At 36.5% G+C, this 26,841-nt stretch overlaps 1 protein-coding gene across 1 annotated transcript; it reads right to left on the bottom strand.

The window, feature by feature from the left end:
* Positions 1-1,785: 1,785 nt before the first annotated feature.
* PCYT2 (phosphate cytidylyltransferase 2, ethanolamine) lies at positions 1,786-26,280 on the bottom strand. The gene is made up of 13 exons (XM_026701855.2): positions 26,110-26,280; positions 20,272-20,360; positions 13,709-13,870; positions 13,215-13,281; positions 12,664-12,748; positions 11,446-11,490; positions 10,134-10,272; positions 9,203-9,285; positions 9,019-9,096; positions 7,001-7,066; positions 4,938-5,003; positions 4,012-4,100; positions 1,786-2,901 (listed from the first exon to the last, which is right to left on the bottom strand). Exons 1-13 carry the CDS (start codon positions 26,187-26,189, stop codon positions 2,781-2,783), a joined length of 1,170 nt encoding a protein of 389 aa, XP_026557640.1. The 5' UTR covers positions 26,190-26,280; the 3' UTR covers positions 1,786-2,780.
* Between the last annotated feature and the right edge of the window lie 561 nt (positions 26,281-26,841).

The raw sequence follows: 26,841 nt of genomic DNA, 5'->3' as shown, positions 1-26,841 counted from the left end.
CAGGGGCAACATTTCCTATGGAAATGTGCAGCCTGAGGTAGATTTAACATTTTTGTAATGCACTATTTGCGTTTAATGACAAATCCTTTCAAAAATTCTCACTGTGGTAAAAGCCTCAAGGAGTCTCATATTTCAGAAAATTTAATTCATAAATGGTAACAAGCTCAAGATTAAAAACAAACAGGAGACAGAAGGACAGAAGTTTCTGGGCAGACAAGCTATTTTGTTAATTTAAAGGGAAAGAAGGCTCTGAAGAAAGGCATCCAATGTTTTGGCATGCCTGGGCCACACTGAGTGAAGAGGAATTGTCCTGGACCATATATAAAATATATAACATAGTTAACGTATGTATATGTATATGTATGTATAATGTATAACAAACTTCATTAATTTTTCCTATTTTTAAAATTACAATCTTGTGGAAGTACATTACTTACTCTTTAGGGCCACACGTGGCGCAGGGGTTGGACATGGCTGGTGTAAAGAAAGCAGTCAATGGATAGGATATTGGTCTAGGAAAAGAGAACAGGAGCCTGGACTGGGTCAATTCTCTTGTACAGATGGACAGCAAGAGTCTGATATTAAACAGATGGCCATGTGTCTTATTTCACAAAGGAAAAAATCCATTTAAAAGCATGTCAAACTGAAGAACTGTTAGCCAACACGATAAAGAATCAAAAGAACAGGGGTTTTGAAGTTATCTATCAATAGTATCTGTCTTTAAATAAGATGTTGTATTGGTTTTTTTTAGAAAAAGATTTCTTATGTCATTATATTTTATGTTTTGTTTGTTTGTGTATTGTTTTGTAAAATCAATAAAATTTGTTTATAAAAAAAAATAGTATCTGGAAAACAGACTAAACAAGCTCCCAAATCTCTTGTCAATTTTTTTCTTACTAAAGGAAAATGTATTTTATTCCTATTTAAATTATACTAATTATTTGCCTCTATACGTTCCTATGCATAAAACAGAATACAAACCTCTTTATGCCTTCTTTTATTGCTTTTACTGGAGCTCTAAATTTTTGGGATAATTTAATATACGAAGTTATGCATCATCTCTCCTTCAAAATGTCAGCTGTGAAATTCTATTAATACATAGTGTTCAACACAACAAAAATAATGTTTAATTTAATTAAAGATGTTTTCATAGCAGTTAGAGGTTACCTTGGCAAACCTGCACATAAACTCAAGGATAATTGCAGAACTTGTCCTATCAAAAGATTTTACATTTGAGTTTCCCCTCAAATGTAAGGGGATGGAGAAATAGCTAAGAAGGAATTAAATGTCTCTGTTCCTGCTGTGATCAAATGTAGTCCCTCAAGCTACATTTTAGTAAAAGAAAAAATGTTTGAAAAATAAGTTCAATATCTTATTCCATGTAGTTCACAGCAACTGCAGATATAAAGTTTTTCTCGTGCTGTTCTCACAGTAGAACAAATTTCAGTTATTTTTGAATAATCATTATTAATATAATAAAAGGTTGCCCTTGGAAACTCCTGTCTTTACTTTATATACTAAATATTATGCACTTTGACACATATATTTTACTACTGTCTGTTAACAGTTAACATTGTATGGAGGGGTCATCTAGTGCTATGGAGAATGTATGTAAAGGTAGTATAGGGATAAACGATCATGTGTTTCCTAATAACTATGTAGAAACATCTTACACCGCAAATTCCTCAAGCGCTGATTTGCTAAATACACCTTTGGTTGGTTAAGTTACAACTGTTTTTCTTTCAGTCCTAAATTTTAGCCTTAATTTCAGACTTCAAATGTAAATGCTCGTTATTAAGATTTTATTAATATCCATGGCTGAAAATATACAAGATAAAGATTGAAAAGAGCCTGTTTAGATGAGAATGAAGCCCATCCTCATATATAGCTCTCCTGTGTTCCCCATCATGTGTGAGAAAGTAACTTTGGATAGTAAGCTTCATCACCAAAGCATCCAACATTAGCAGTACAGTACAAAACATTTATAAACAAGGGACAATATGCTTCCCCAGGATTAATCCGTGGTCAGTTTGGAGCTTCTGAAAATTAACTTTGGCCACAGTGAATTTTCTAACAATTATGCTGTATTTTTGCGCTATGGTAGCAATTAGTATTGCAGCTCTCCTGCTTAGCTATGGACCTTAATAGACTTCTCTGTACACAAAGTAAGGAGAGCATTATCTGAAATTAGAGAAGTCCACTGAACTCCTTCCACAATTACAATATGGAAAGATTCTGAATGCACCAGATGTAAGGTAGTGTTTACAATTACAGTTCTTTCTTTCTTTCTTTCTTTCCAGATATCTGGGAAATACAGTGGCAAGTTTGGCTGCATCTTGTTTCCTGGAAAAGGAACAACCTCGAATGGCAGTTAGCAACCATTGCTATTTACAAAGGACTCTGGATCCAGAAAGGATGGTTTGATATATTTGAAATATATATATATATATATATCTGGCAGGCACAAATTAAAGGGATATTGTGAGATGTTTAAATTTCAGAAGATGATTTGAGAGAATTCCCTAGTTCCAATAAGTCAAAAATGCCAGCAGATAAAACCCATAGAAGTTTGCTAATTTTCATCAGAATTTAAACTGGTTATTGGAAAGACATTGCTTCTCAATTAACTAGACAGCAGCATCCACCTGACTCTTCCCTATGGACAACTGATTTACTTAAACCAGAAAAACTGTGACCGTAGGCCTACTTCAGCAGTGTCCTATTCTCCAGGAAAGTCTGCAGGTCCAGAAGAAGAGGATTCTGCAGCACTCTTCCCCATGCTAACTTTCTTGGTTCCTTAAATCTATCTTCTGTTGGGCTGCTTCCTCCTTTCTTTTCATGACTTCCAATACAGCCAGCTCCTTGGCTTCTTTCTTCTGATTCCGAGCTTCAAATTCCAGCCTATAATAACAAGAGATCCATAACTGTACAGAGATTTAATTTCATTGCTCTTGTTCAAATTGCTGGGCAATTTTGATGTTCTTATGTCTGCTCTGAGCTGTTTCTAAAAATTTTCTTCTATAAATCAGATGTACAGTGTTCAGAAATCAGAAAAGGGTGCTTCAGATTCACGAAAGTCCTGGGTTATACAGTGGCCTCAGGAAAAGTATGGCTCTTAAAGAAACAGTGATCAATACAAAGATAATGCCCATGCTAATCCAAAGCATAATTTCCTGTTCAAAATCCAAATACTGAGCAATTAAGTAATTTACCATGTCTTCTTCCTAATTTGTGAAAGGTATTCTAGTTGCAATATTGGTCATTTTTAAGGAAATCAGAATATAACTAAATGGTACTTCAAGCAGCCCTGGCATTCTGTAACATATAGATTAATGTAGACCTGAAACTATAGGAAAATTTTGAGCATTCACATGATATTGTAAAAAATATATCTTCAGAACCACAGTTATCTAACTATGAATTGAAGCGGGTAATTCATGGTTTGTGGACTGCACATGACCTCAAAAACACATTTCTGCAGCCCTCAAAGTTAAGCTGCCAAATTTAGTTGAAAACTATTCAGAGGTGGCTGCATGATCTTCTAGTGCAGGGGTGTCAAATTCACATTGTCACTGCGGTGTCATGTGACATATTGGGACTTTCCCCCCCTTTGCTAAACTGGGTATGGGCGTGGCCAGCATGTGACACATCAGGCCCACAAGCCAGGAGTTTGACAACCTTGTTCTACTATATATACAAGGATTACTTTAATATACTTTAATGTGTTAGGTAACTGTTTAAAGATGCCCCAAACCCCTCCCAGTGCAAAGACAACTAGAAAAATATAATAATTTTCACTGAAGCTCAGTACTGAGAAATCAGAATATATCCCCCCAAAAAACAGAATACTTCTAGGTAGGTTCTTCCTTCTTTTTTCTGTAAGTTATTATTTTATGAGTAAGATAATTGGCTTAGTGCTGGGTAATAAAAAGATAGGTCTCATGAATGAAGACTTTATAGCAGCAGAATCAAAATCCTATCATACCACACACATAATTACAAGCAGCTAACCTGTTCTTAATTATTCTTTTCACTATCAGATCAGTGGTGAGATTGTTGCCACTGTCTATCAGCCGGAAAATACTACGCCTCTTGGGTTCCTGCAGATACAGAGAATAGAATGAATGGATGAATTAATGAATGAGTAATGAAAACAAAATCTTTTACAGCAGAAGTGATGGGCAGGGGTCTCATTTAACATAGGCTATGGGGCTACAACTGACAGAGCAATGTTGTACATCAGTGGGTTTAGGAGGACTCTCTTGGATTTGGGGTGCATGTGTCTTATTTTTCTTTCTTTCTTTCACTAACTACTTTAAATACTTTAGTGTAATAAGATTGGGACTGGGTTAGGGACTTCTGTCCTCACTGTGAGTTGTGTTGAGGGGGGGGGGAGCGTGCATGAAGGGAGGCTCAGCCAATCTCATTGTAAACATGTTGTACTCTGACAATAAAGGTAACAATAATTTATAGGACTTGTGTCATGCTATCTCAACATGGAGGAAATTATGTCATCATTTTCAGGAACAGTGATAAGACATGATTCCAGAAAGCCTCATCCAAATCAAGAATGTTTAAGAGCTAAACATAATCTTAGTTTTTTGGTGCCACTCCTGCTTTTCAGCCATTCTCCAGAAGACAGCTTTTAATTCTTATCAAATAGGCTGAAAAAGTTCCACAAATGTATACATGGCAGTGCAGAAAGAAAAAGTCAATAAAACAATTAGAATTGGAGAAAGAAAGGAATTCTGCAGTTTAGCACTGCAATGAGACAATTCACAATTGGCTACAATTAGTTAAATAGACTATAAGCTATATTCTTACTGGTCATCTGACCACAGAGTTGTTTAAAAATGCTGAAAGAAATTTATTTCCCTGCCATATATTGTGAACTGAGGCCCAGATAAGGGAAAACAATAGGTTTCCATCATTCTTACCTGATATGGATCTGATCCATCCTTGTCAGGTACCACCTCGGTCATCCCATGGCACACAAGATCCACCTACACAAAAAGAAAACGGTTAGCATCTTCTTTAGTCTTTCTTTATCTGGAGGCTGATTTATCACAATATAGCAGGCACAACTCACCTATATGATACAGGCAATATGTCCCTCACTGAAGCCACTATATATTGGCAAATGCTCTAACGTGTGTAACTTCCCAACTGTCTTCCAGATGCTGTAGCCTCACCTCATATCTACTTCAAGCTATGTTCAAGTTATCAATAACCCTGTACACTATACAACCCATGACTCATTGGGTCATTGTTTCAGAGCTATTTCCTCACCTAAACAGAGAAACAGAATGACCATGGATGGGCAAAAACTATGGGAACAGGAATGATTTCCAATCTCCTGCCCCATTGACTTTCCTAGCAGGAGGCTGGCAGGGAGTGCCGGAAATGGCAATCATGTGATTGCTGTTGACTGCAGCAACACTGAAGCCATCATAAATTAAACCAACTAGCAGTACCTGAACACACTTGTAAGTGGATCATAAGCTTCCTAACAGATAGGAAGCAGCAGGTGAAGCTAGGCGGAATCACATCTGATACCTGTACGATCAACACAGGGCCCTCTCAAGGCTGTGTGCTATCTCCACTTCTCTTCTCCCTATATACCAATGACTGCACCTCAAACAATCCATCTGTTAAAATACTGAAGTTTTCTGATGACACAACAGTGATTGGTCTCATTCGAGACAATGATGAATCTGCATACAGGCAGGAGGCTATACAACGCTTCGTGGTGTAACCGGAACAATCTGGAACTGAGCACACTCAAAAACGTAGAAATGGTGGTAGACTTTAGAAGAAACCCTCCTATACTACCACCTCTTACAATATTAGACAACACAGTATCAACAGTAGAGACCTTCAAATTTCTAGGTTCTATTATATCACATGACCTAAAATGGACACCTAACATCAAAAACATCGTCAAAAAAGCACAACAAGGAATGCTCTTTCTGCGCCAACTCAGAAAGCTCAAACTTCCCAAGGAGCTGCTGATCCAGTTCTACAGAGGAACTACTGAGTCTGTCATCTGCACCTCTATAACTTCTGGTTTGGTTCTGCAACCCAACAGAACAGACACAGACTTCAGAGGATAATTAGGACTGCAGAAAAAACAATTACTACCCACCTGCCTTCAATTGAGGACCTGTATACTGCACGAGTCCAAAAGAGGGCTGTGAAAATATTTACAGACCCCTCACATCTCGAACATAAACTGTTTCAACTCCTTCCCTCAAAACGACACTATAGAGTACTGCATACCAGAACAACTAGACACAAGAACAGTTTTTCCCCCAAATCTATCACTCTGCTAAACAAATAATTCCCTCAACAGTGTTCAACTATTACAAAGTCTGCACTACTATTACTGTTAATCTTCTCATCACTCCTTATCATCCATCCCCTCCCACTTGTGACTGTAGGACTGTAACTTTGTCACTTGTATACTTACGATTTATATTGACTGTTTCCTAGTATGATTTGATTGTTGATTGTACCCTATGACTATCATTAAGTTTCGTACCTTAAGATTCTTGACTCTTGACGAATGTATCCTTTCTTTTATGTATACTGAGAGCATTTACACCAAGACAAATTCCTTGTGTGTCCAATCACACTTGGCCAATAAAGTATTCTATTCTATTCCATTCCATTCCATTCCTATTCCATTCTGCTCTGCTCTGCTCTGTTATTTTCTATCATAATTTTTGCTAAATTTCAATCCCATGGGAGTCATGGTTCCCAGGTGCATTCTGTAAGCCTATTTAATGTATGTTGATTCAAAACTGTTGCCCTATGATGCATCATTTTGCCCTATTTTTCATGAACCAGACTTAAGAATTTTAGTTTTATATATATGTGTGTGTGTGTGTGTGTGTGTGTGTGTATAGAAAGAAAGAGAGAGAAAGAAAAAGAGAAAGAAAGAAAGAAAGAAAGAAAGAAAGAAAGAAAGAAAGAAAGAAAGAAAGAAAGACATCCTCACCTTGAAATGATCGAGCAGATCAGCAGTGACTGAATAGGGAGCTCCAATCACGACTTCAGAAACATACTAAAGGGGAAAAAAAGCCAACCATAACTACACGGTCCCACACATCTATTAATTATTGTTTGAATTAGTGAATTTTGAAAAGTAAGGTTTTAGGAGACAAATGGAGCATTGAAAGATTCCATAGATAATGAGACTTATATTTGTGGCATGTGCTAATAGGGCTATAGTTCAGAGACATAGTAATAGAAATCTCTATCTTCTAAATCAGGAGTCCCTGGCCTTTCCTGCTCTGTGGACCTCTGGTGGCGGAGGGGAGAGGGAATGGTTTTGTGCAAGTGAGCTGTTTGCACAAATGCAGCTTCGTGTTGTTTGCGTGGTCTGATTCCCAACAGGCTGCGTCACAGACCAGGGGTTGGGGACCCTTGTTCTACAAGTTCCACCGGAAAAGAATAGGCTCTCTTTTATAAAATGTCTAGAAAGAGCCAGTTTGGTGTAGTGTAGGTATTGGCCTAGAAATCATCTGACTCTGAGTTATAATCCTGCCTTAGGCATGAAAAATCGACTGAGCAACATTGGGCAGTCACTCTTCCCCAGCCCAACCCCCCCACCCTTCATAGGGTTTTTGAAGTGGGGAAAATAAGAGGAGGATGGTGTTTTAAATATATTCACTGCTTTGAGTTATTTATAAAGTAATAAAGGATAGAAGTCTAAAAACAAACAAATAGTGATACTCAGGGAAACCCCCAACGACAAAATATAGACTTTAAGAAAATCAGGACACTGATTTCTGGTTTTTCTGAAAAACCAGCTGGGTATATTTGGGCTAGTCACGGCCATTTAGCCCATCTCACAAGGTTGCTGTTGTGCGAAAAATAGGAAGAGTTGAGCTGTATATGAAAAAAAGGTGGAATAAAAATCTTTTAAAAATGCTTAGGAAGCTCCTGACAAAGATACTGGCAGTCCTCAACTTGGAAGAGTGCACTGAGTGACCGTTCAAAGTTACCAAGGCACTGAAAAAAGTGACATGACCAATTTTTCACATGACTGTTACAGCATTCTCAAAGTCACATGATCAAAATTCAGACATTTGGCAAATGACTCATATTTATGATGTCTGCAATGACCCAGGATCACCTTTTGAGACAAACAAAGTCATTGAGGAAGCCAGATTCACTTAACAACAGTGTTACTAACTTAACAAGTGCAGTGATTCACTTAACAAATGTGGCAAGAAAGGTTGTAAAATGGGATAAAAGTCACTTAACAACTTTCTCACTTAGCAACAGAAATTTTGGGCTCAATTGTGGTCGTAAGTCAAGGATTATTTGTATATGCACCATTCTATTCCCCATTGTCCTATTTAAGTATTAGCTATTTAAATGTCATGAACCCCACCATATCATTATTTCATTATTTGTTTTTAAAAAAATTAGTGAATTTGGAAAAGTTTGAAGAACATACAGGTAGTCCTCAACTTACAACCACAATTGAGCCCAAAATTTCTGTTGCTAAATGAGAAATTTGTTAAGTGAGTTTGCCCCATTTTATGACCTTTCTTGCCACAACTGTAAAGTGAATCGCCACAGCTGATAAGTTAGTAACATGATTGTTATGGTTTCCCCATTCGTTCTGATTTTCAAAAGGTTGCAAAAGGTGATAACAAGACCTTGGGACACAGAAGTGATCATAAGTATGAGTCAGTTGCCCAGCATCTGAATTTTGATCACATGATCGTGGGGATGCTACTAAGGTCATAAATGTGAAAAACTGTCATAAGTCACTTTTTTCAGTGCCATTGTAACTTTGAACAGTCACTAAATGAACTGTTGTTAGTAGAGGACTACCAGTGATTTCTTTTTTTTTTTTGAGAAACATTCAGTTTTTAAAAATATATTTGTTTTCACTCTACGGTTATTCCATGGAATATAAGACAATATTCTTGGGTCACTAGATGATCAACCAAGCCAGACCTGTTTCACTGCAGGATGGTTGGATTCTAGCCAAATACTCACTCTGCAGGCCAAAACACTGAGAGTTCGTTCATGCACATTCATTATGGGATAATTCTTGCCCTTATAGAGATTCACTTCCTGTAATTAAATTATAGCAATTACCATCAGATACTACATTCATCTCCACGGTAGATAAAAATGAGTAAATAGTTTTCCAACCAAGCCATACAGAACTGATACTCACTTGGTCAAAGTGCAGCCCAACAATTATATAAGGACGCTCTGTTAATTGGTGCACTCTCTCCAGAAAATCCACATGACCAACATCTAATGTATACATTAAGAAAGCAAAGCTCGGGCACTAAATGAAGCTAACAAGACATAGTTATGTTCTTTTCTTTTCACAAACTTTCTATTTCTTTTCCTAGTAGCTCACAATAGTTGTAGATTACAAAATTTACAATAACTAGTCAAGGCTCATGCCCAGAAAAAGTTCTGGAATTGATTGCAGGAACTATTGGCAAATGCTTGTTGTACTGCAACCTTTAGCATCTGCAGCCTGGTTTTTTTTTAAAGATATGCTTATATTTAAAATTAATGGATATTCATCCAACATGCTCTAAAGATTGAGGGGTAAGACACAAAATAGTGGCTGAGTAAAGTAACTATTATAAAATAGTTAAGTCAGAGAGAGAGAGAGAGAGACAGATTTATTCTGGGGGTTGGGTGGGCAGGGGAGGTGAGGCAAATTCTGCTTAAGAGGATATTATTTGGGATCAGTTTTCCCACTTGAAAAAAGGAGCATTCCATTTTCTTGAAGTAGGCTACAGAATATGTGTCACTTTTTCACATTACTTTCCTAGATTAAAATAAAATCCCTTATCATACAAGGTTTTTACACAAATAATGAACGTGCCTGTGTTATAATTCTTTTGAAGTTTGGACATATCACTAAGAATTCTCAGCTAAAAGTACACTTTACTGTTAGATAAAGCTACATTTGCCTAAGTTCCTAACTGGAAGAACTTGATTTAGTATTTCTAAATCAAAACAACCTGAAGAACTGGTTAAAATATGAAGTATAGGCTGTTCCAAAAACAGGTATCAGGACTTCCTAATTTGCTGCAAGAAACTCTTAATTCCAATCCACCCCAAAGAAAACAAATCTAGGATACGGAAGAGATCAAAGGCTCCTGCCACATAGATTATGGTATCTCCAGGTTGAGGCTCCTTGCCAGATGCAAATTGGATGATCTTCTGAGATGTTTGCAGAAACTGAGAAACTCCAGTCCAGGGACTATGACCTTTAGGGCACTGGAGAAAAAAAAGAGAATCTTTAATATTTTTGCAGCTATTGGAGTTAGTTCTCTTCCAATATAATATAATAAGGGCTAGAAACTGTTTAGAGTGGAAAGGAAGATTAGCTCCACCAGGTGGCATTCTTTGGGACTGCTTCTACAACTCAGTAGAATGACTTCATGGAATGTATGCAGATTACAACTCTAGTGGCAAAGAGCAATTTAATTGTTGTGAGACATATAAACCTACACAATTCTTCAAGGCATAATAGTAATTTCTTACATACGGTAGCAGTTCTGTATCATAAAGAAGAAGCCAAATATAAAAGATTTTCCATGTACATCCAGATGTCCTATATAGATATTCCTTGAGACCTTTGCAAAGCTTGAAATTAGTTACAACGGCCCCCAAATAAACTATTACAAAACTGCTCTGAAATCCATGCTTACAAGTCTGTCCTTTTATAAGAGTCTCTAAATAAAAATGGGAAATAAAGTGATTTTTGTTTTATTCCTATCTTTCACATATTGGTATCATTAAAATATTTCTATAGATTAGCAAAGGAGCAAAGGACAAAAAAAGTGTTGCATCACTGCTGCATAAACTCCACTCCTTTTCAGACTGAACTTTTTTGCATGAAAGAGAGGAGGAGGAAGAGGAGGAGAGAAGGAGAAGAAGATAACAAAATAGAATGACTTGCAAATAAAATTGCAATGATTGTGGCAAAAGAAAGTAAGCATAGTACCAATTACATCTTGGGTGCAATCCTAAAACACCTGGAACATCACTTAAACACCATAATTATTCACAAAATCGCAACCAGTTAAATGCAAAAGGCAGCTTTACTTAGAACAGCTTACATCCTGTGATAATATCCTTAATATAATCAGATAACAACATCTGCATTTCCCAGATCCTTGGGAAGGACTTGATAGATGGATAAAAATGCCAAATCCAGTCTAAACATCTAGCTGACTGTGCAATCAACCATAATAATAATAATAATCAATCTCTTTACAATTAAAAAAATGGGGAAACTGAAATAGTTTAAATGAATAAATCATCAATTTCAGATAACTCCAATCATTCTAAATTTGGAATAATTCCACTGGATTATTATATTTGATTACGCATAAACTGCATGGAGTGGAGGCACATTTGTGATGTGCCTCTGTTGTCAATTCTTACCTTTCCTAGGTTATCTGCATGCTTCCGATAATCTGTATCTTCAGCCTAAAAGATAAAAGAAGCATATTAATGGTAAAGAAATTTCAGTGGCCCATCGAACAAATGAAAAGAACACATGGAATAAATTAGATACAGCAGGCCTGCCATTCCTAAATTTTGCTCAATCCCCCCATCCCCTTGAGATCAGTGCTGATTCCTGCTGACTACATGGACAACTCCATGAAGTTTTCTTGGCAGCATTTTTAGAAGTGGGTTGCCACTGCCTTCTTTCTTAGTGCTGAGAGATAGACACCCAGCTGGCTTCTGTATTTTAGGCAGGACTAGAACTTAAGTCACCCAGGTTCTACACTAAACTGGTTCTCATTAAACATTTTATACCCATGTAAAGAAAATCCCTCAACTGAAAAAGGTACAGTTATGCAAAGCTTTAAAAGCATGCTTTGTTCTAATCACATCTTGAACTGTACAAGACAATGTGTACTTTGTCCCCATGCCTAAAAGAAAACAAAACTGCCATGTTACTTTTATTCATATCATTCCAAGCACCTTTAGGGGTACCGGAACTGCCGAATGAAGCCTGAGGAGACACAGAGTGAATTATGATGCTTCTGTACTTTAATGCGGTGAAATGTTTTGTCTTCATAGCATGAAATGCCTGGCTGTGTAAAGGACAGATATTTTTTATACTTCTAGAAACCAGTTCAGCAATAGTTTAGAAGCACAGTATGGTCTTCCAGCTTCAACCACAGAAACACACAGACTAAATATATTCTTAGCTCAATTGCCCATTTAGTAAATTGCCATAATTTAAGCACTATTTTATAAGTATACATAAATGCAACTGACCTAAATTAAATCCATTTGCCAAGTAAGGCAACCTCACTTCCTCTTTCCAAACCCCACACTTAACTGATGATCCACATAATAACATTTCAACAGTAAGTTATTTTCTTTCCTTCTTGGCAGCACCTCTGACGCGCACTGCATCAACTTCAAATAGACTTCTCTAAACATACATTTTTACTTTGTTTTGGCATCTGCTGCCTCTATCAAACAACAATAATCATAGAATCATATTAAAGAATAATCAGAGAGCTTATAAACTTCCCCAAGATTGATTTGAGAAACTCAAAAATATTACTACCCTCTGATCAAAAACTAGATCAGTGGTTCAGAGTACTGACCATCTTGGAATTTTCCATGCCATTTTTCACTTACAATGTTGCTGTGATGGGCCTTGGTCATAAGCAACATCCGGCCAACCAGATCTGTAGTAGACACTCCCTGGGTGCGTTTACATTCCCTGCAACAAGACAAGATTCAAAATGGGAATTTTGCTATCCACTATTCACAATGTTAGCAAAATCCTTCTCCCTAAATCTTTTTGTTTGTCTGAGGGTATTTTGGCAGACTCGTTTTTTCCTAATTTTTTAAAAAAATGTTTTGAGTTTTTAACAAGAAAATAACCTTCTTAATCGTTAATGATACAGAACACTAAACAGTAACCCACTATTTCCCATGTTTCCCTCCTTAACTCTTTCTGTTACTAATAAGTTCCATGGTTTTTGGAATAAAGGATTTGTAATCTTCACTTATTCATCTGACATATTCATAGCTGAATAAGAGCTAAGGACAAAACCAGATCAATATAATATTAATCTAATATAACATTCAACCCTTAGAGGAGAAGCAAGCTATGGATGCAATGAAAAAAAAATTAACAGAGCATTTCAGGATCTCTGAGCAGAATAACATAAATAGGGATTTACCTATATCTCCCAGCTTTCTTCACCTCCTCATAAGTATCCTTGCCATCTGCAGTAAGTGTGATGTCATCTATTTAAAAAAACCACTGCTGATAAATTGGAGGAGCTGCTTAGGTATCTAATCAGCAAATTCCTATAATATGCATTTTAATTAAAGTAAACAGATATGCAAGCTGTTTTCCCTAACAAGTAAGAAAGATTTTTGCTAGTTATCTTAGTCTTGAAGATAATCACTACAATCAAGGAATTACAAGCAGTTTTGATCTCCATTATATTTCTGTTCTCAAAAGCAAGACACATTGCACTATTAATCAACCCATACTTGTATAGCTTTATTACATTATACCAGTTGCACAAAAATGAGGATGATGTACTATATATCAACAAAGATAGCAAAATAAATTTACTATTTATTTTAACCAGTAAAGCAGACTTCTAGTAGCTAGGTAGGTATATAGTGGGAGAGATAAGTGGGTACATCAAGCTCCGTTACTCACCCCCATGTACACAGAAGTCACAGTTGTATTTATCCAGAGTTTCAAGTGTTGTGACATAAGGAGCTCCCTGTACAATCTCATCTACCCATTTGATGGCGTTCACTATTTTGTATCTTTCTTCCTGAGTAAAGACAGGGGGGCCTTTATGTTTGGATATTTCATCTATGATTTGGTATAAAAAGGGAGAGAAAAAGAGATGATTATCAGGCCTGTGTATACATTCCATGCCAGTATTAATTTTCCAAAAACTTCTACAGAAGGAAAAATATTTTAAAAATCTGGATAGCCTTTGAAAATTCAATGGTGAGCTTCAATTAGCTTGCCCCAGGAAGCAATCTCTGACTCTACAGTACTACAAGATGGTAAAGACTGAAGCAGGATTGTTCTTCTCCTGATTAGACAATTTCCAACGATTTATAATAATTTAGTTTATTTTTTTTATAAAATACTATTTTATGAGACACATATACATTCATGCTTGTTTAGCTATATTGCTCATTCAGCAAGAAGCTTGAGTAGGGTACAGTATCAATTTTATTGACAATGAATATTCCAAGTACAGAACTTAAATAATGATTATTTTGGGCAAAATAATTTAGCTTACTATTAAGATTACCATCTAAAAATACAAAACCTTCCAAACACATTGTGAATGCCAATGTATATGCCAAACTGTAAATCCATATTTCATTGAGGAGTCATTATTTTCCGACACACAGATGCAGAAATATCCTAGCCTTTCCCTATATTCTGGGGGTTGAAATTCTGAATTCTTTTAAACCAAAAAGGAAGAACTAGAGGAGGAAAAAAGCTATATAGACCAAGACTTGGAAGCTGGGATTCTGTCTAACTCCGCAGCAGGCTCAGAATTAATATGTTGAACTACTCAGGAAGCAAAGAGTCAATTCAAGGGGAATGTAAAATAAAATAAAGAGAACAACTAATGACAGAGGGACATAATTGCCAATGGTTTTCTTATTCATAGTTATCAGATTTAAAATACATAAATAATTAGTGAACAATATTTGAAATGGAATTGTATATACATGATGAATATCTTCATTTAGCAATTGCCAAAATGTATACATTTTTAATAATTTAGGATAAAGAAGGCTACAATTTGGTTTTAATATATAGATCTAACAATGAGAAAATATGTGGTTTAAAGGACTGAAATTTTCCTTGTTACAATTTTAGAAATTTTATTAAATGATGTACTGTTGGTATATGGCACCAGAAAAAATTATCCAGAATGTATAAATATTCTTCAAATTTATGTTAGTAATGTTAACAATTTTTTTATCATGCTTGATGAATGTGTAAAAAAGCTAGAAAACCTTGGGCTCAAATACACACAGTGATTCAAAGGATTTCAAAGACTGAACTTTTTGTCTCAGGACTGATGGATAAATAGTTAGAAAAGAGCCAAGAAACACTGTTTTGCAGTGAGATTATGGTATTATTATTTGAAAGATCTGGCAAATACCTGTAAATGGAGGAAATAGTTGATGAAGATGTTAGAACTTGCTGAAAGGGATAAGTTGACTTGTTCGATTAGAAAAAATACAATATCTACATTTATTGGTGAATGGAAATCCCTTATGGACTTTTTGCCAAAAGTAAAAGGAAATAAATAACATGTTTTAGGCTTTGACGGTTGGACAGGATAGATTATTGAAAGAAAGGAGTCATGATGTAACTTTAGAGAGAAGTTAATATATAATCGTACTGTAGCTGGTGTGAAAAAGATTGGAAGCCATTTTCATATGTTTCTTTATATCTTTTTTCCTGCATGTATATGTGTAGGTATATGCATATGCATATTTGTTTCAGGAAAAGAAACACAGGTAAAAATATTTAGCTAGGAATGTTGCATTGTTTAATCTTTCCATGCTGTGTTAAAGTGTCCTGGTTTTTAATTTTATTTTGTACAAGTTTGTTAATTATATGTATTTCAGCCTTTATGCATTTCCTCAATTTATGCATGAGACAATAATTTTAGAATCTTTTCTGATCGTTGATTAATCTGAAGCTTTCAGCAATATGTAATTGTGGTAAAATGCTTATTTGTAGCAGACTAATAAATCCTGTGGTCTGCTGGGAGTATTATAACTCTTATGTAAATGTTCTTTTTAATAAGACTATTTTTCCATAATCTGAGTAGCTTTATAACCAATTTCGTTCATTATTAAACTCTGGCATTTTGGGACATTTAAAATTGAATAGCTTATAGCTATTATATCTTTTCTTTTTTTAATAATGTTTGATTTTGTTTATATCTTATAAGATCGGTCTATCTCCTAAGAGTGAGAAAGCAAGGGGCGAATTCTCTTGTTACATATTTTTGAGCTACATGGCAAGGAGGTGCAATATTAAAATTATTCATTTTTTTGCATTTAATTTTTTTCCATGTTTCACTCATTAGAAAGACAGCACATGCTGTCAGAGCAGTATGTCTCTCATACACTGAAATAAGAGTTGAATGCTGGTGAGGTGACTCTAGAAAGTAGGCTGTGGCACTGTGAATTACGAAGTTTCCACCTGAAAGCTTCCATAGGACCAAGATGTGAAGACTCATACAGCTTCAGGGGAAAAAGTGCTAAAAACTTCAGCACGTTTCTACAGGGTCAGCTGTTGTGCTATCTATTATTTAAATTTAACAATATTAAGAATGAACTGAGATTAGAGGATTATTAAAAAATAATGTTCTTAGGGCATTAAACTAAATAATTCGAAGAGAGATGAATCACACTGAACTAAAATTAATCCAATGTTTAACCATGTTCTTCTAAAATATAATGTAGTTTATTCTGATTTGGTTCTGCGTATTGGGTACGCTCTACAATGCTCCACAATTTGAAAAGTATAGTTGATGGCAATCTTTTGCAGATTCACAGAATACCCCAAAAGTCATGCCACTAAAATTTGGTGGCACATTAAAAACAATCAGCAATGTAATTTTTCACATTGGAAAATAGTTTTAACATATCAATTTCACCTAAAAAATCCAAACTGCCAAAAATGTTTAAAAAGAAAAAGGATTGAAAATTACTAACCCTAACCCTCTGATGATGTCACCATGTCAGTATCATGGTCCATGCATGACCCTCAGCAGCTGAAAAGAAAAATGAAAATGAAAGTATGGCTCTTGGATTCAAACAGGATGACTATTCCTGCTTCAAAGTTAGTGCAATGTGTGAACCCAATCAACTCAATAAACAATAGGTAAAATTCATAGCTTAGCAAGATATATGAATCCAGCCATCTCCTACAGTAAGAATCAGTTTGGAGCATTATTGAGTATGAATGTTGCTTTAACTACATTTAAGGCAGGGAAAACATATCTCTCCCTCCATCCCCATATTTTTATCTACCTTTGTTCTTTTTTCTCTGTCGTCATGTTTCAGTTGGGAGTTAATGAAGCCTTTATTTCAGTTTTAGCTCTAGACAATTCCCCCACTTTCCTATCTGATTTTAAAGAATGTAATTGGATATACTTCAGTAAAATATTGGGATGAAAAGAATGGACTGAACTTGAAAGCTATTATTTGGTCTTCTTACAATTCTGTTCTAGTGATTGTATTATATGAGTTTGCTATTTAGTTTTGTTTTTTTTTCAGCTCATAAGGTAGGTCCTGCTGGAAAGAAAATTAAAGTTTGATTCCAACTCTCATGACAAACTAACATTGTGGGATTATGCCTATTTAAAAATTCTGGAAGATTTTGTGTGTGTGTGTGAGGAGAACTTGGGCCGACAATGAGATTATTAGCAAGCAATAAGTAGACAACTTCAAAACTCTTGAAGTTTTACAAAATGAATTTATTATTTATTTATTATTTAGCATGTGATGATAACATGACAAATTACAAAAGGAATGTAACCTACCTAATACAGCCAAATAGTAATGCCGGTAGTTCTTGGTTAACTATGGTAATTGGGACCAGAATTATCATTAAATGATGCAGTAAAGCATGATGACACATGACAACACCACCTAGTGATGGCAATTCCAGCATTCCCAGTTGCCATAATGAAGTGAATCACTACAGGTCATTAAGTGAGGACATGATGTGGTCATCATCTGTAAGCTCCTGCTGCTTCCCCATTTTGTTTGTCAGAAGCTGGCAAGGAAGATTGTAGATGGAGGCCATGAGACTGTGGGATGCTGCAATATCATAATTTTGAGTCAGTGCCAAGCACCCAGACCTCAGTCATGTGCAGGGACACTGCACTGGTCAAAGCTCCAAGGAGCAGTCATAAGTACTACTCATTCACAGTCATCTCAAGTCTGAATGTTCATTGAACAGGTGGTTGTTATGTGAGGAGCAGCTGTATACACCAACACTTTTGGTTTCATTGTTTGATCTTGATTCTAACATTTCAATATATATTGGAAAAAACATTTATATAGATTTATTTATTTCAACAATTTATTATTAGCAAGTGTTAATAAAAATAAATTTGAATAATATACAAGAAATATGGCTGAGAGTTACAATAATTTTAAGTATGTTATACACAATTTAAAAACTAATTTAATTCAGCAAAAATATTTTTTCAGGCTCATAGGACTCCCCAAAGGTTGCTTAAAAAGCTTGGCTTTTATCCATTTTATGCTGGAGATGCAATACCTTTGAAGGAATTTTAATGCATACATTGTGCTCATGTCCACTATAGGACTCATGTCCTGAACTTACAACCATAATGTCCACTGCTAAGCAAGGAAATTACCCCATTTTACGATGCTTTTAAGTGAATCACTGCAGTTGCTAAGTAAATCACTGTGCTGTTAAGTGAATCCAGTTTCCCCAATTGATTTTGCTTGTCAGAGGCTGCTGGGAAGATTACAAATGGTGGCTACATGAACCCAGGACAGTGCAACTGTCATAAATACATGCCAGTTGCCAAGCACTTGAAATCTGATCACGCGATCATGGGGGTGCTATAATGATGATAAGTGTGAAAAATGGACATAAGTAATTTTTCAGTGCCATTGTATCTTCAAATGGCAACTAAATGAATGGTTGTAAGTCAGAGACGACCTTTTCTCTGACAAGGTTAATTAGTTAAATACTAATACTATGCTGAACCAAGTTCTAGGCATTAAAAAATGTCAGCGAGTTAAAGTATATTCCGAGAAACTAGAATTTAACAATTTATGAAGACCTCTGGATAAATTGTGTTTAGAAGGCTACAAAGGTAATGAAGTTTGTGTACCAAAAATTTTATTTCAGGAAAATATGTCAAACTCAACCCTTGAACTAATTTTGTTTCAACCAAGACAAGTTCAGACCAGATGATATAATATGGTCTATATATAATTTAAATTTTAATGATTTGTCCCAACACATGATTAAGACTCTTGAGTATAAAAGAAGCAGAACTCCATAATTTTGGACTCCTTTTTACTGTGCTTTTAACTTTTGATTTCTTCTATTTATTTTGCTTTTTTTCAGTTTCCTTTTTTCCTTCACTTAGTTCATTAGTCATTTCCTTTTATGTAGGAAAAATTTCCTACAATAGTGTTACACAGCATTGTAGTTTATTTGTAAGTTTGTTATCTCATACTATCAACTGTAATGTCATTATAAGATCTAATAAGAAAGTAAAGAAAACAAATATTAAGAACACAAAAGAACTACTTTGGCAGACCAAGGATTGCACATAATCTTTGACTGATCTAAGATGACCAATTCCTGAAAAGTGGACAAAAAGATAGAAAAAAATTAAGAACAAAATTTAAATTAATTTAAACTAGTTATTATGACTAGTCTTGGTGTGTTTACTATTTTTTCTTTCCACCATATTAAAAATATAATTAATCTCAAAATTTTGGAAAGATCTTTGCGGAAGTCCCCAAGATTTTGTGAAGACTGCAGGTTTTACACCATCAACTTATCTCCAATTGAAGTTTGACCATGCCACTTGAATTCTTGTAATATAGGCCAAGATCTAAATAAAGTCTTAGAACTGATGGAGTCTTGTAGATCACAGATAACAATATCAGGTTAGATTAATAGATAAGTTGGTCGAAAGGATTTTTTTTTCTTCCTAGATTTTTCCAAAAGTGCATGGTTTGTTTGTTTGTTTGTTTTGATGAACTGAATGCTGATTCATTAATTGTGATATGACCAACCAGTTTGTTGCCTAAGCTTCATATCATGGGATAAAAGAGAGTGACTGACTCAAAGCCACCCACCTGGTGTCTATGCCTGGTGTCTTAACCACTACACCAAACTGCCTGAAGTGACTATAAGAGCCAATTAGATCTAACGAGTAGCGCACCTGGCTAGAAGCCAGGAGACTGTGAGTTTTAGTCCCACCTTAGTCATGAAAGCTGTCTGGATGACTTTGGGCCAGGTCCTCTCTCAGCCCAAGTCACATCAAAAGATTGTTCTTGTGAGGAAAATAGGAGGAGGAAGGAGTATAGTGTGCATCCACCTCCTTGAGTTATTTATGAAAATAATAAAGGCGGGATAAGCAAACAAACAAATCATAATTTTAGAAAGTATTCAGAGGCATCAGACTTCTAAAAAGAAAAATAGTTATGCAGTTTCCTTACCATCTGTGTGGACACCCACAATCAGATAATCTCCCATTGCACGAGCCTGTCGCAACTGGTTGGAATGTCCATAATGTACCATATCATAGCTACAAAGAAACAAACAAAACCGAAAGTAACAAAGGAACTTCTGTAAGGCATGTTAATGCTTATTTTCACAAGATTCCACCATTAGCATGCATAGAACATTACAGTCCCCCCAAAACAAAGATTTTTCTCATTGTACCATCAACAGAATTGAAAGCTTTCAGCATCTGCCCCTTTTGTAAAGCTCATACAAAAAGAGTGGAACTTGCATCACAATGGTGAAGCTCTTTCATCATTCCCTTCCTTTGCTCTTACTACTCACAAGCAGCAAATTATAAATTTATTTCTGATTATGTTACTGGAAATTTATCCATTATTACTGTTTTTTCTGTTATTTTCATTCCTCTGCACCTCAAATTTTGACTTCAGGCATCTATAGCATCTATAATATATTCTAGATTTCTAATAAATGGAAAGTATGCATATTATCAATAAATTTACCTGTGTGTCCCCCCCCAAAGGACCATATTTTGTCTGTCTGTCTGTCTGTCTGTCTGTCTGTGTCTGTCTGTCTGTCTGTCTATCTATCTATCTATCTATCTATCTATCTATCTATCTATCTATCTATCTACCTACCTACCTATCTACCTACCTATCTAACCTATTTGCCACCAGAAAAGGCACCAGGTCTTACTTGTCATCCACTGACTAACCTCACTTGCACATGTCACCCCCGGCCTCCTTTTCGCTATCAGAGGCCATCAGGAACTTCTTCTTCTGCAACCGGCAAGCTTTCCTGAAGGCCTCTGCAGCCAATAACAGAGCTTCAGATTAATCCAGAGCTTTGTTATCAGCTACAGAGGCCTTCAGGAAAACTTTGCCAGCCTTGCCAGCTGCAAAATAAATGGGCCGGTGAGGCAGGTGTCGGGGTGTGCAAGGCCTGGCTACAACTGTCCAAAGATAAGTAGTAGTAGGGTAGCTCCACCCCCAATCCCCACCCTAGCTTAATTTTACCTGTGCACTTGAGTGGTCGGGATCTTAATTAGGGCTTATTTTGGGGATAGTGCTTATATTGGGCGCACAGGGAAAAAAATCAAGCTAGGACTTACTTTCAGGGTAGGAAGTATTTTTTGGGGAAAGAGGGTAGATATACTTTTACATTATTCCCAAAGAGCCATAAGTAAAAAGTCCGAATATACTTAGAATTTGAAGAGTTTTCTGACTTGAAAAGAAAATTAAAATTGTGATATATGCAGACATTCTCATTATCTCTGCTGCATCAATAATATTGAACTGAAGCATTACAGGCATTAGAGAGGGGGTGCATGTATTCACTCTCCTTATTCAGAGAAAAATGGAGATGAGTAAAGAAAGAATAGAGTGAATGGGAAACGGGCCTCACTGGAAAAAAATCTTTAAATCTAATCAATTCCTCAGCTATCAGAAATTCTGAGAAAAGATAATGAAGAAAAAAACCTCCTTCTAAGGTGTTTACAAAATACTTACTATCTTTATGTATGTATGTATTATTATCTTTATGTATTTATAAAAAATACAATGCATTTGTATAATGTAATATACTATATATATATATATAATATACAATATAATATATATTTCTTAAAGAACTTTTTAAACACAATATACATTAGACTCATTCCTTGTAATGGTATGTTCATAACACTCTGGCAATTCTACCTTGATTTGGCTATTGCCTCTTATTAAGCTTTTTGAATATACATATTATTCAGTTTTTGCCTCTCTTCTGTTTTCCACCTGCCAGTGGATGTGAGTGTCTTAGCTAAAGATGGAAATTTGGCTGGGTATTTCCAAACTGAGAAAATAAAATTGATCCCAACCATTTTTGGGAGATTGCTAGCATAAGTTAAATCAGAGCTGCTTCAGATAGAATCCAATGTACATATCCATAGTCTATTAGTCCCAAATTCCATTTAAGCTTGACTGGTGAAAATGCATCTTGAATCTTGTCACATTTATAACCCCTTTCCTTTTTCCTGTTGTTTTTAACATTCCCCTAATGAAAGAAACTAGATGGTTTGCACACTTTTTTGGTTAGCTTAAAATTCAGCTCAAATAAAATTGAGTTTCCACAATTACATTTCTCATTTAGTACAGCTTCTCTGATTGATTAGAAAGAGTAAACAATGAAGGCATTCTACAAATAAATGTGCCTAAATAAATACAGGATATTTTATTTTGCTAAGATAATGAATTATTTTTTCCCAAACTAAAAACAAAAGTGTGTAAGTGGAAAGATGGATTACACGTTAATAAAATAAGAATACAGTTTCAGGAGAACTTCAGTTCTTCAGGTTTAATTTGGCTGTAACCCAGATGTTAGCAAATGCCAAGCAGTTTCTAATGGGGCCCATACCTATCATATGACAATTCAGAAAAGCCTTAGTGCCAGCGTTCCCAGGGATTATTTTCCAGGAGTCATATGACTTTAAATGCAGTTTCCATGACAACTTCTGGAAGAGTTCCAGGTCCATTTGTCCCCTTCCTCTGTCACTCTGGAATATGGCTGATATTAGCAGAATTTGCAGTTTTAAAATCCTCCAGGACAAGTATTACAGGATGTTAGATTCACTTGCACATGTTTATAATAAATACATTTCCTATGATGACCTCATTGCCAAATATATATATTTTCCTTCATCTTCCTTATATCATGAAGCTGTTGATTATTTCCTATTGTTTGATTCCATTTTGTTCATTGTGTGTCATTTTCCCAACTAGTTTCCTTTCTAACTTATTTTACCAAAACTAAAATGTCCCTTAGACATTTGTTTAGCTCAGTTATTTTTTGCTACAGATTTTAATTTCATCTGAAAACTCTATAGGATACTTTCACTGAAACCTGGGTAAACTGCTTGAATATCCTTAGATTTACCATTAAGATTTCAACTTGTTAGTAGATCCAATATATTACCTTTTTTTTTCAAATGGCACTTGACTCTTGATTGGTTATAATTTTAAATATTTCTTTTATGGTGTTTTCAGGCAATAAATTCTGAATGGTTTAACTTATTCATTTAAAAAAAAACCAGGAAATATTCATGCTGCTGCTGTTAAGAAACTCTATGGCTGTTGATAGAGTTAATCAGTTATTATTTCAGGCATTCCAATAGTAATTATCTGCACAAGTCCAACTGCGATAGATTGCTGTGTCTCAATTTAAGTGATTCCTGGCAACTATTGGCAAACACTCATGTTGTTTTAATAACAACAATGCAGAAGCTGTTTACTAGGATTTTTTTAAAAATTGACTTTCCAGTCCTGAGAATAACTTGAGTCTGTTTAGCATTCTCAAGTTCAGCCAACATTGGATAGGTGCTGCCACCATTATGCTACCCTGTTTCCACAAAAATATGACCTACCCTGAGAGTAAATCCTAGCTTGATTTTTACATGTGCGCCCAATATAAGCCCTACCCCAAAATAAGCCCTAATTAAGATCCTGTCAACTCTAGAGTGCACCAGTAAAAATTAAGCTAGGGTGGGGATGCGGGGTGGAGCTACCTACTACTTACCTTTGGACAGTTGTATCCAGCCTCGCACACCCCAACACCTGCCTTGCCAGCCCATTTCTTCTGCAGCCGGCAATGCTTTCCTGAAGGCCTCTGTAGCTGATATCAAAACTCCGGATTGATCTGGAGCTCAGTTATTGGCTGCAGAGGCCTTCAGGAAAGCCTTGCTGGCCACAGAAGAAGTTCCTGAAGGTCTCTGGTAGCGAAAAGGAGGCCAGGGGTGATGCGCACAAGTGAGGTTAGTCAGTGGATGACATACCTTGAAAATAAGACCTGGCAACTTTTTGGTGGCAAAAAAAAAGACAGGGTCTTATTTTCAGGGAAACACATGGGCTGTTTGGGTGATTCAGACTGAAATCTGAATCTGTTAGTTAGGACTAACAAGATCAGGGCATTCCTAAGTAAACATTTTAGGGAATATTGAATACTTTTCCACCAAGAGGTTTATAAAGATGCCAAGAAGTCTACATTGCTAGGGTTGTATTATAAACTATTACAAAGAAAAAATCCTGCATAAATTAACATAACTACAAAAAGTGATAGTAATGAATAGGAGTAAATTTGTTTATTCCACTTAATTTTTTTTGTAGTAAGAGTATATTTAAAAATATTAAAATTGTTAAAATTTCAGAGATAACAGTTACCATGGAAGCAGTTCTAGAATCCAATGTAATTGTGAAGATAAAATTGATTGGATGAACTTAATAAAAAAAACCTATTTATCTACTAAACTATAGACAACTACAGAGTACGGTAATTCCATGAGGTATTCTCCACGTTGAATTATCATTTCAGTATAACGGAACTTGTGCACCACTTTATATGGCACTACACTGGTAAAACTGCTGAATTATCTGATCATAAAGCAGACTACAAATAGTTTGTTTAAACACTTGCTGTACAAAAGCAAATAATTCTATTCAAACAGTATTTAACTAAGCTAGATGTTGTCTATTGATTTAGTATTTAAATATCAATTGGGAAGACAACAGAACTAAAAGAATCATTTTGAAACTGGCTCACAGTCTTCATGTTGGAAAGATAGCCATAGAAATGGCAATAATACTAAAATGTTGAATTCCAACAGACATGCACTTGACTTTATGTATGTTGACAGAAAAGAACAAGAAATGCAGGCTACTTCTACAATGTTCTGGGAGACCAATATTCTTGCAATAGTTTACCATAATTATACCAGCCCTACCCATTTACAAATACAATTTAGGCCAATTTGACAGGTGGCAATAAAAGTTAATCTAGGCCAGTGATAAAAATCATGAGTAGGTAAACAGCAAATACTGTTTTGTGGCTAAGCACCATAGCTTCCCAGAATGTTTAATAATCTCAAAGGATGTCTTTGTGGGCAACTCGTGTTTATAAGCCTATCTAAACTCCAAAGTCCTTTTGAGGTAGTACCGGGAAGAGTACACCCAGTCCTTCCACATGGGTTAATTCGTTTATTAACAAGCTGAGACAAGGCAGTCCGAAGATAAAGAGAAATCCCACAAGAACAGATTCATCACAGCTACCAACCTCCCGTACTATTGGAACTGCTGCCAAATGCTGGGCTGTGGGATTGGCAGCGCTAAAGTCAGCTCACCTCAAAAACTCGGTGGACACAAATGGCCTGCACATTCATGTCTACTGCTTGCGCACACATGCCCATCAGGCACATTACAGATTCTGTCTTTAATGAGCACAAGCATTTCTCCCGCCCCCCACCCCCAATCTCCAAATGAAGCGGTGCCAAAAGACTCCACCAAAAATGCTGAAGAGGTCCAGTGGCGCTTGCCAAAAGATGCCATTTCAGATAAGCTGCAGCAAACACTTCCGTGCTTCAGCACAGAATATACCATATACCCCCACCCCCACCCCGTCAAGCATAGCATTACAGTAAATTTAGCTCTGGTGGAATCTCCAGAGTTAAGCGCGCGCTAAGTTTGACCCCAGGTGAACCCTGGCCGGGAAAAAACAAAAACAAAAAACCTCCGGGTGCGTAAGCGGGAAGGAAATACTCCCGCCCTAGGATCCCGGGATCAGCACAGGAGGAGCCAGGCATTGACGGGGCCCACTGAGAAATCTCCAACGGGAGCCGTTCAACCGAAGCGGAAGCGCGAGGGGCGTTGCCATGGGGACCCGTTTCGGCGGCGGCAGCTGCTCGACGCCGTGGAGGAGAGACGCCTAAGGTAGCGGTTGCCATAGAAATGCCGAGGCAGGCATGCCAACTACAAGGTCCATCTCTCCGGTGGAAGGTCACTCACCATCCGTCGCACCAGACGCGCACAGGTCGGGCGGTGGCGCTGAAAGAGGAGGCGCCTCCGGCAGCTCCGTTCCGCAGCATCTCGAGCAAGAGAGTGCCGGATAGTCGGCTGCCGTCCCGACTCCGCCGCTGTCACTTAGTCCAGTACCTTCCCCCCCGTCACGTGACCAGGGAGGAGCCGGAGCTGCCGAAAGCACCGCCGCGCTCCCCGGAGGCCCCGCCCCTTTCGAAAAGCCGCTCGGATTGAAACTGGGCGGGTGCACAGCGTGCCCAACCAAGTGATCGGCCCGATCTCCTGAGGGAGATTAGCCACCCTTTTTTGCTTTCTAGGCCGCAACTTATGGGAGGGTGGGGAATTTACCTCAACACTATTTCATTCTTCTTATTGCATGTGGCTTTTTGAAGACGCATCACTTTTTTTTTTTTGCGGAATTACCACCTTAAGCACAATTATTACCCCTAGCAACCATTCTGTTTCAGGGATAGTTGAAACCTTTCCAGGGTGCATAAGACATTCTAAAATGTGAAGAAGTCAGTAGGCATGCAGATCTACAAAGGCACATTTCCAACAGATGTGCTATTATTTCCATTTCTATTTTAGGAATAGTTCTGCTTGGAGGCAGCATTTAATATAGAAATCGCTGAGTACCATACTCATAGTCCTTGATTTACAACACTTCATTTAGTGACCATTCAAAATTATGACAGTGAAAAGAGTGACTTATGACCGTTT

The sequence above is a fragment of the Pseudonaja textilis genome, chromosome 2 (assembly GCF_049901715.1).
Source record: "Pseudonaja textilis isolate UNSWEBS1 chromosome 2, rPseTex1.2, whole genome shotgun sequence".
NCBI classification, from domain to species: Eukaryota; Metazoa; Chordata; class Lepidosauria; order Squamata; family Elapidae; genus Pseudonaja; species Pseudonaja textilis.
The sequence above is the reverse complement of the archived record's forward strand: the minus strand, read 5'-3'. Positions and strand labels throughout refer to the sequence as shown.

Excerpts from the sequence above, each read along its gene's own strand:
- PCYT2 (XM_026701855.2), bottom strand. The coding sequence starts at position 26,189 with ATGCTGCGGAACGGAGCTGCCGGAGGCGCCTCCTCTTTCAGCGCCACC. Across the intron at positions 20,361-26,109 it reads CGCGTCTGGTGCGACGGATG|CTATGATATGGTACATTATG; the intron begins GTGAGTGACCTT and ends GTTTCTTTGTAG. Across the intron at positions 9,286-10,133 it reads AGGAGCCTTTGATCTCTTCC|ATGTTGGTCATGTGGATTTT; the intron begins GTATCCTAGATT and ends TGTATACATTAG.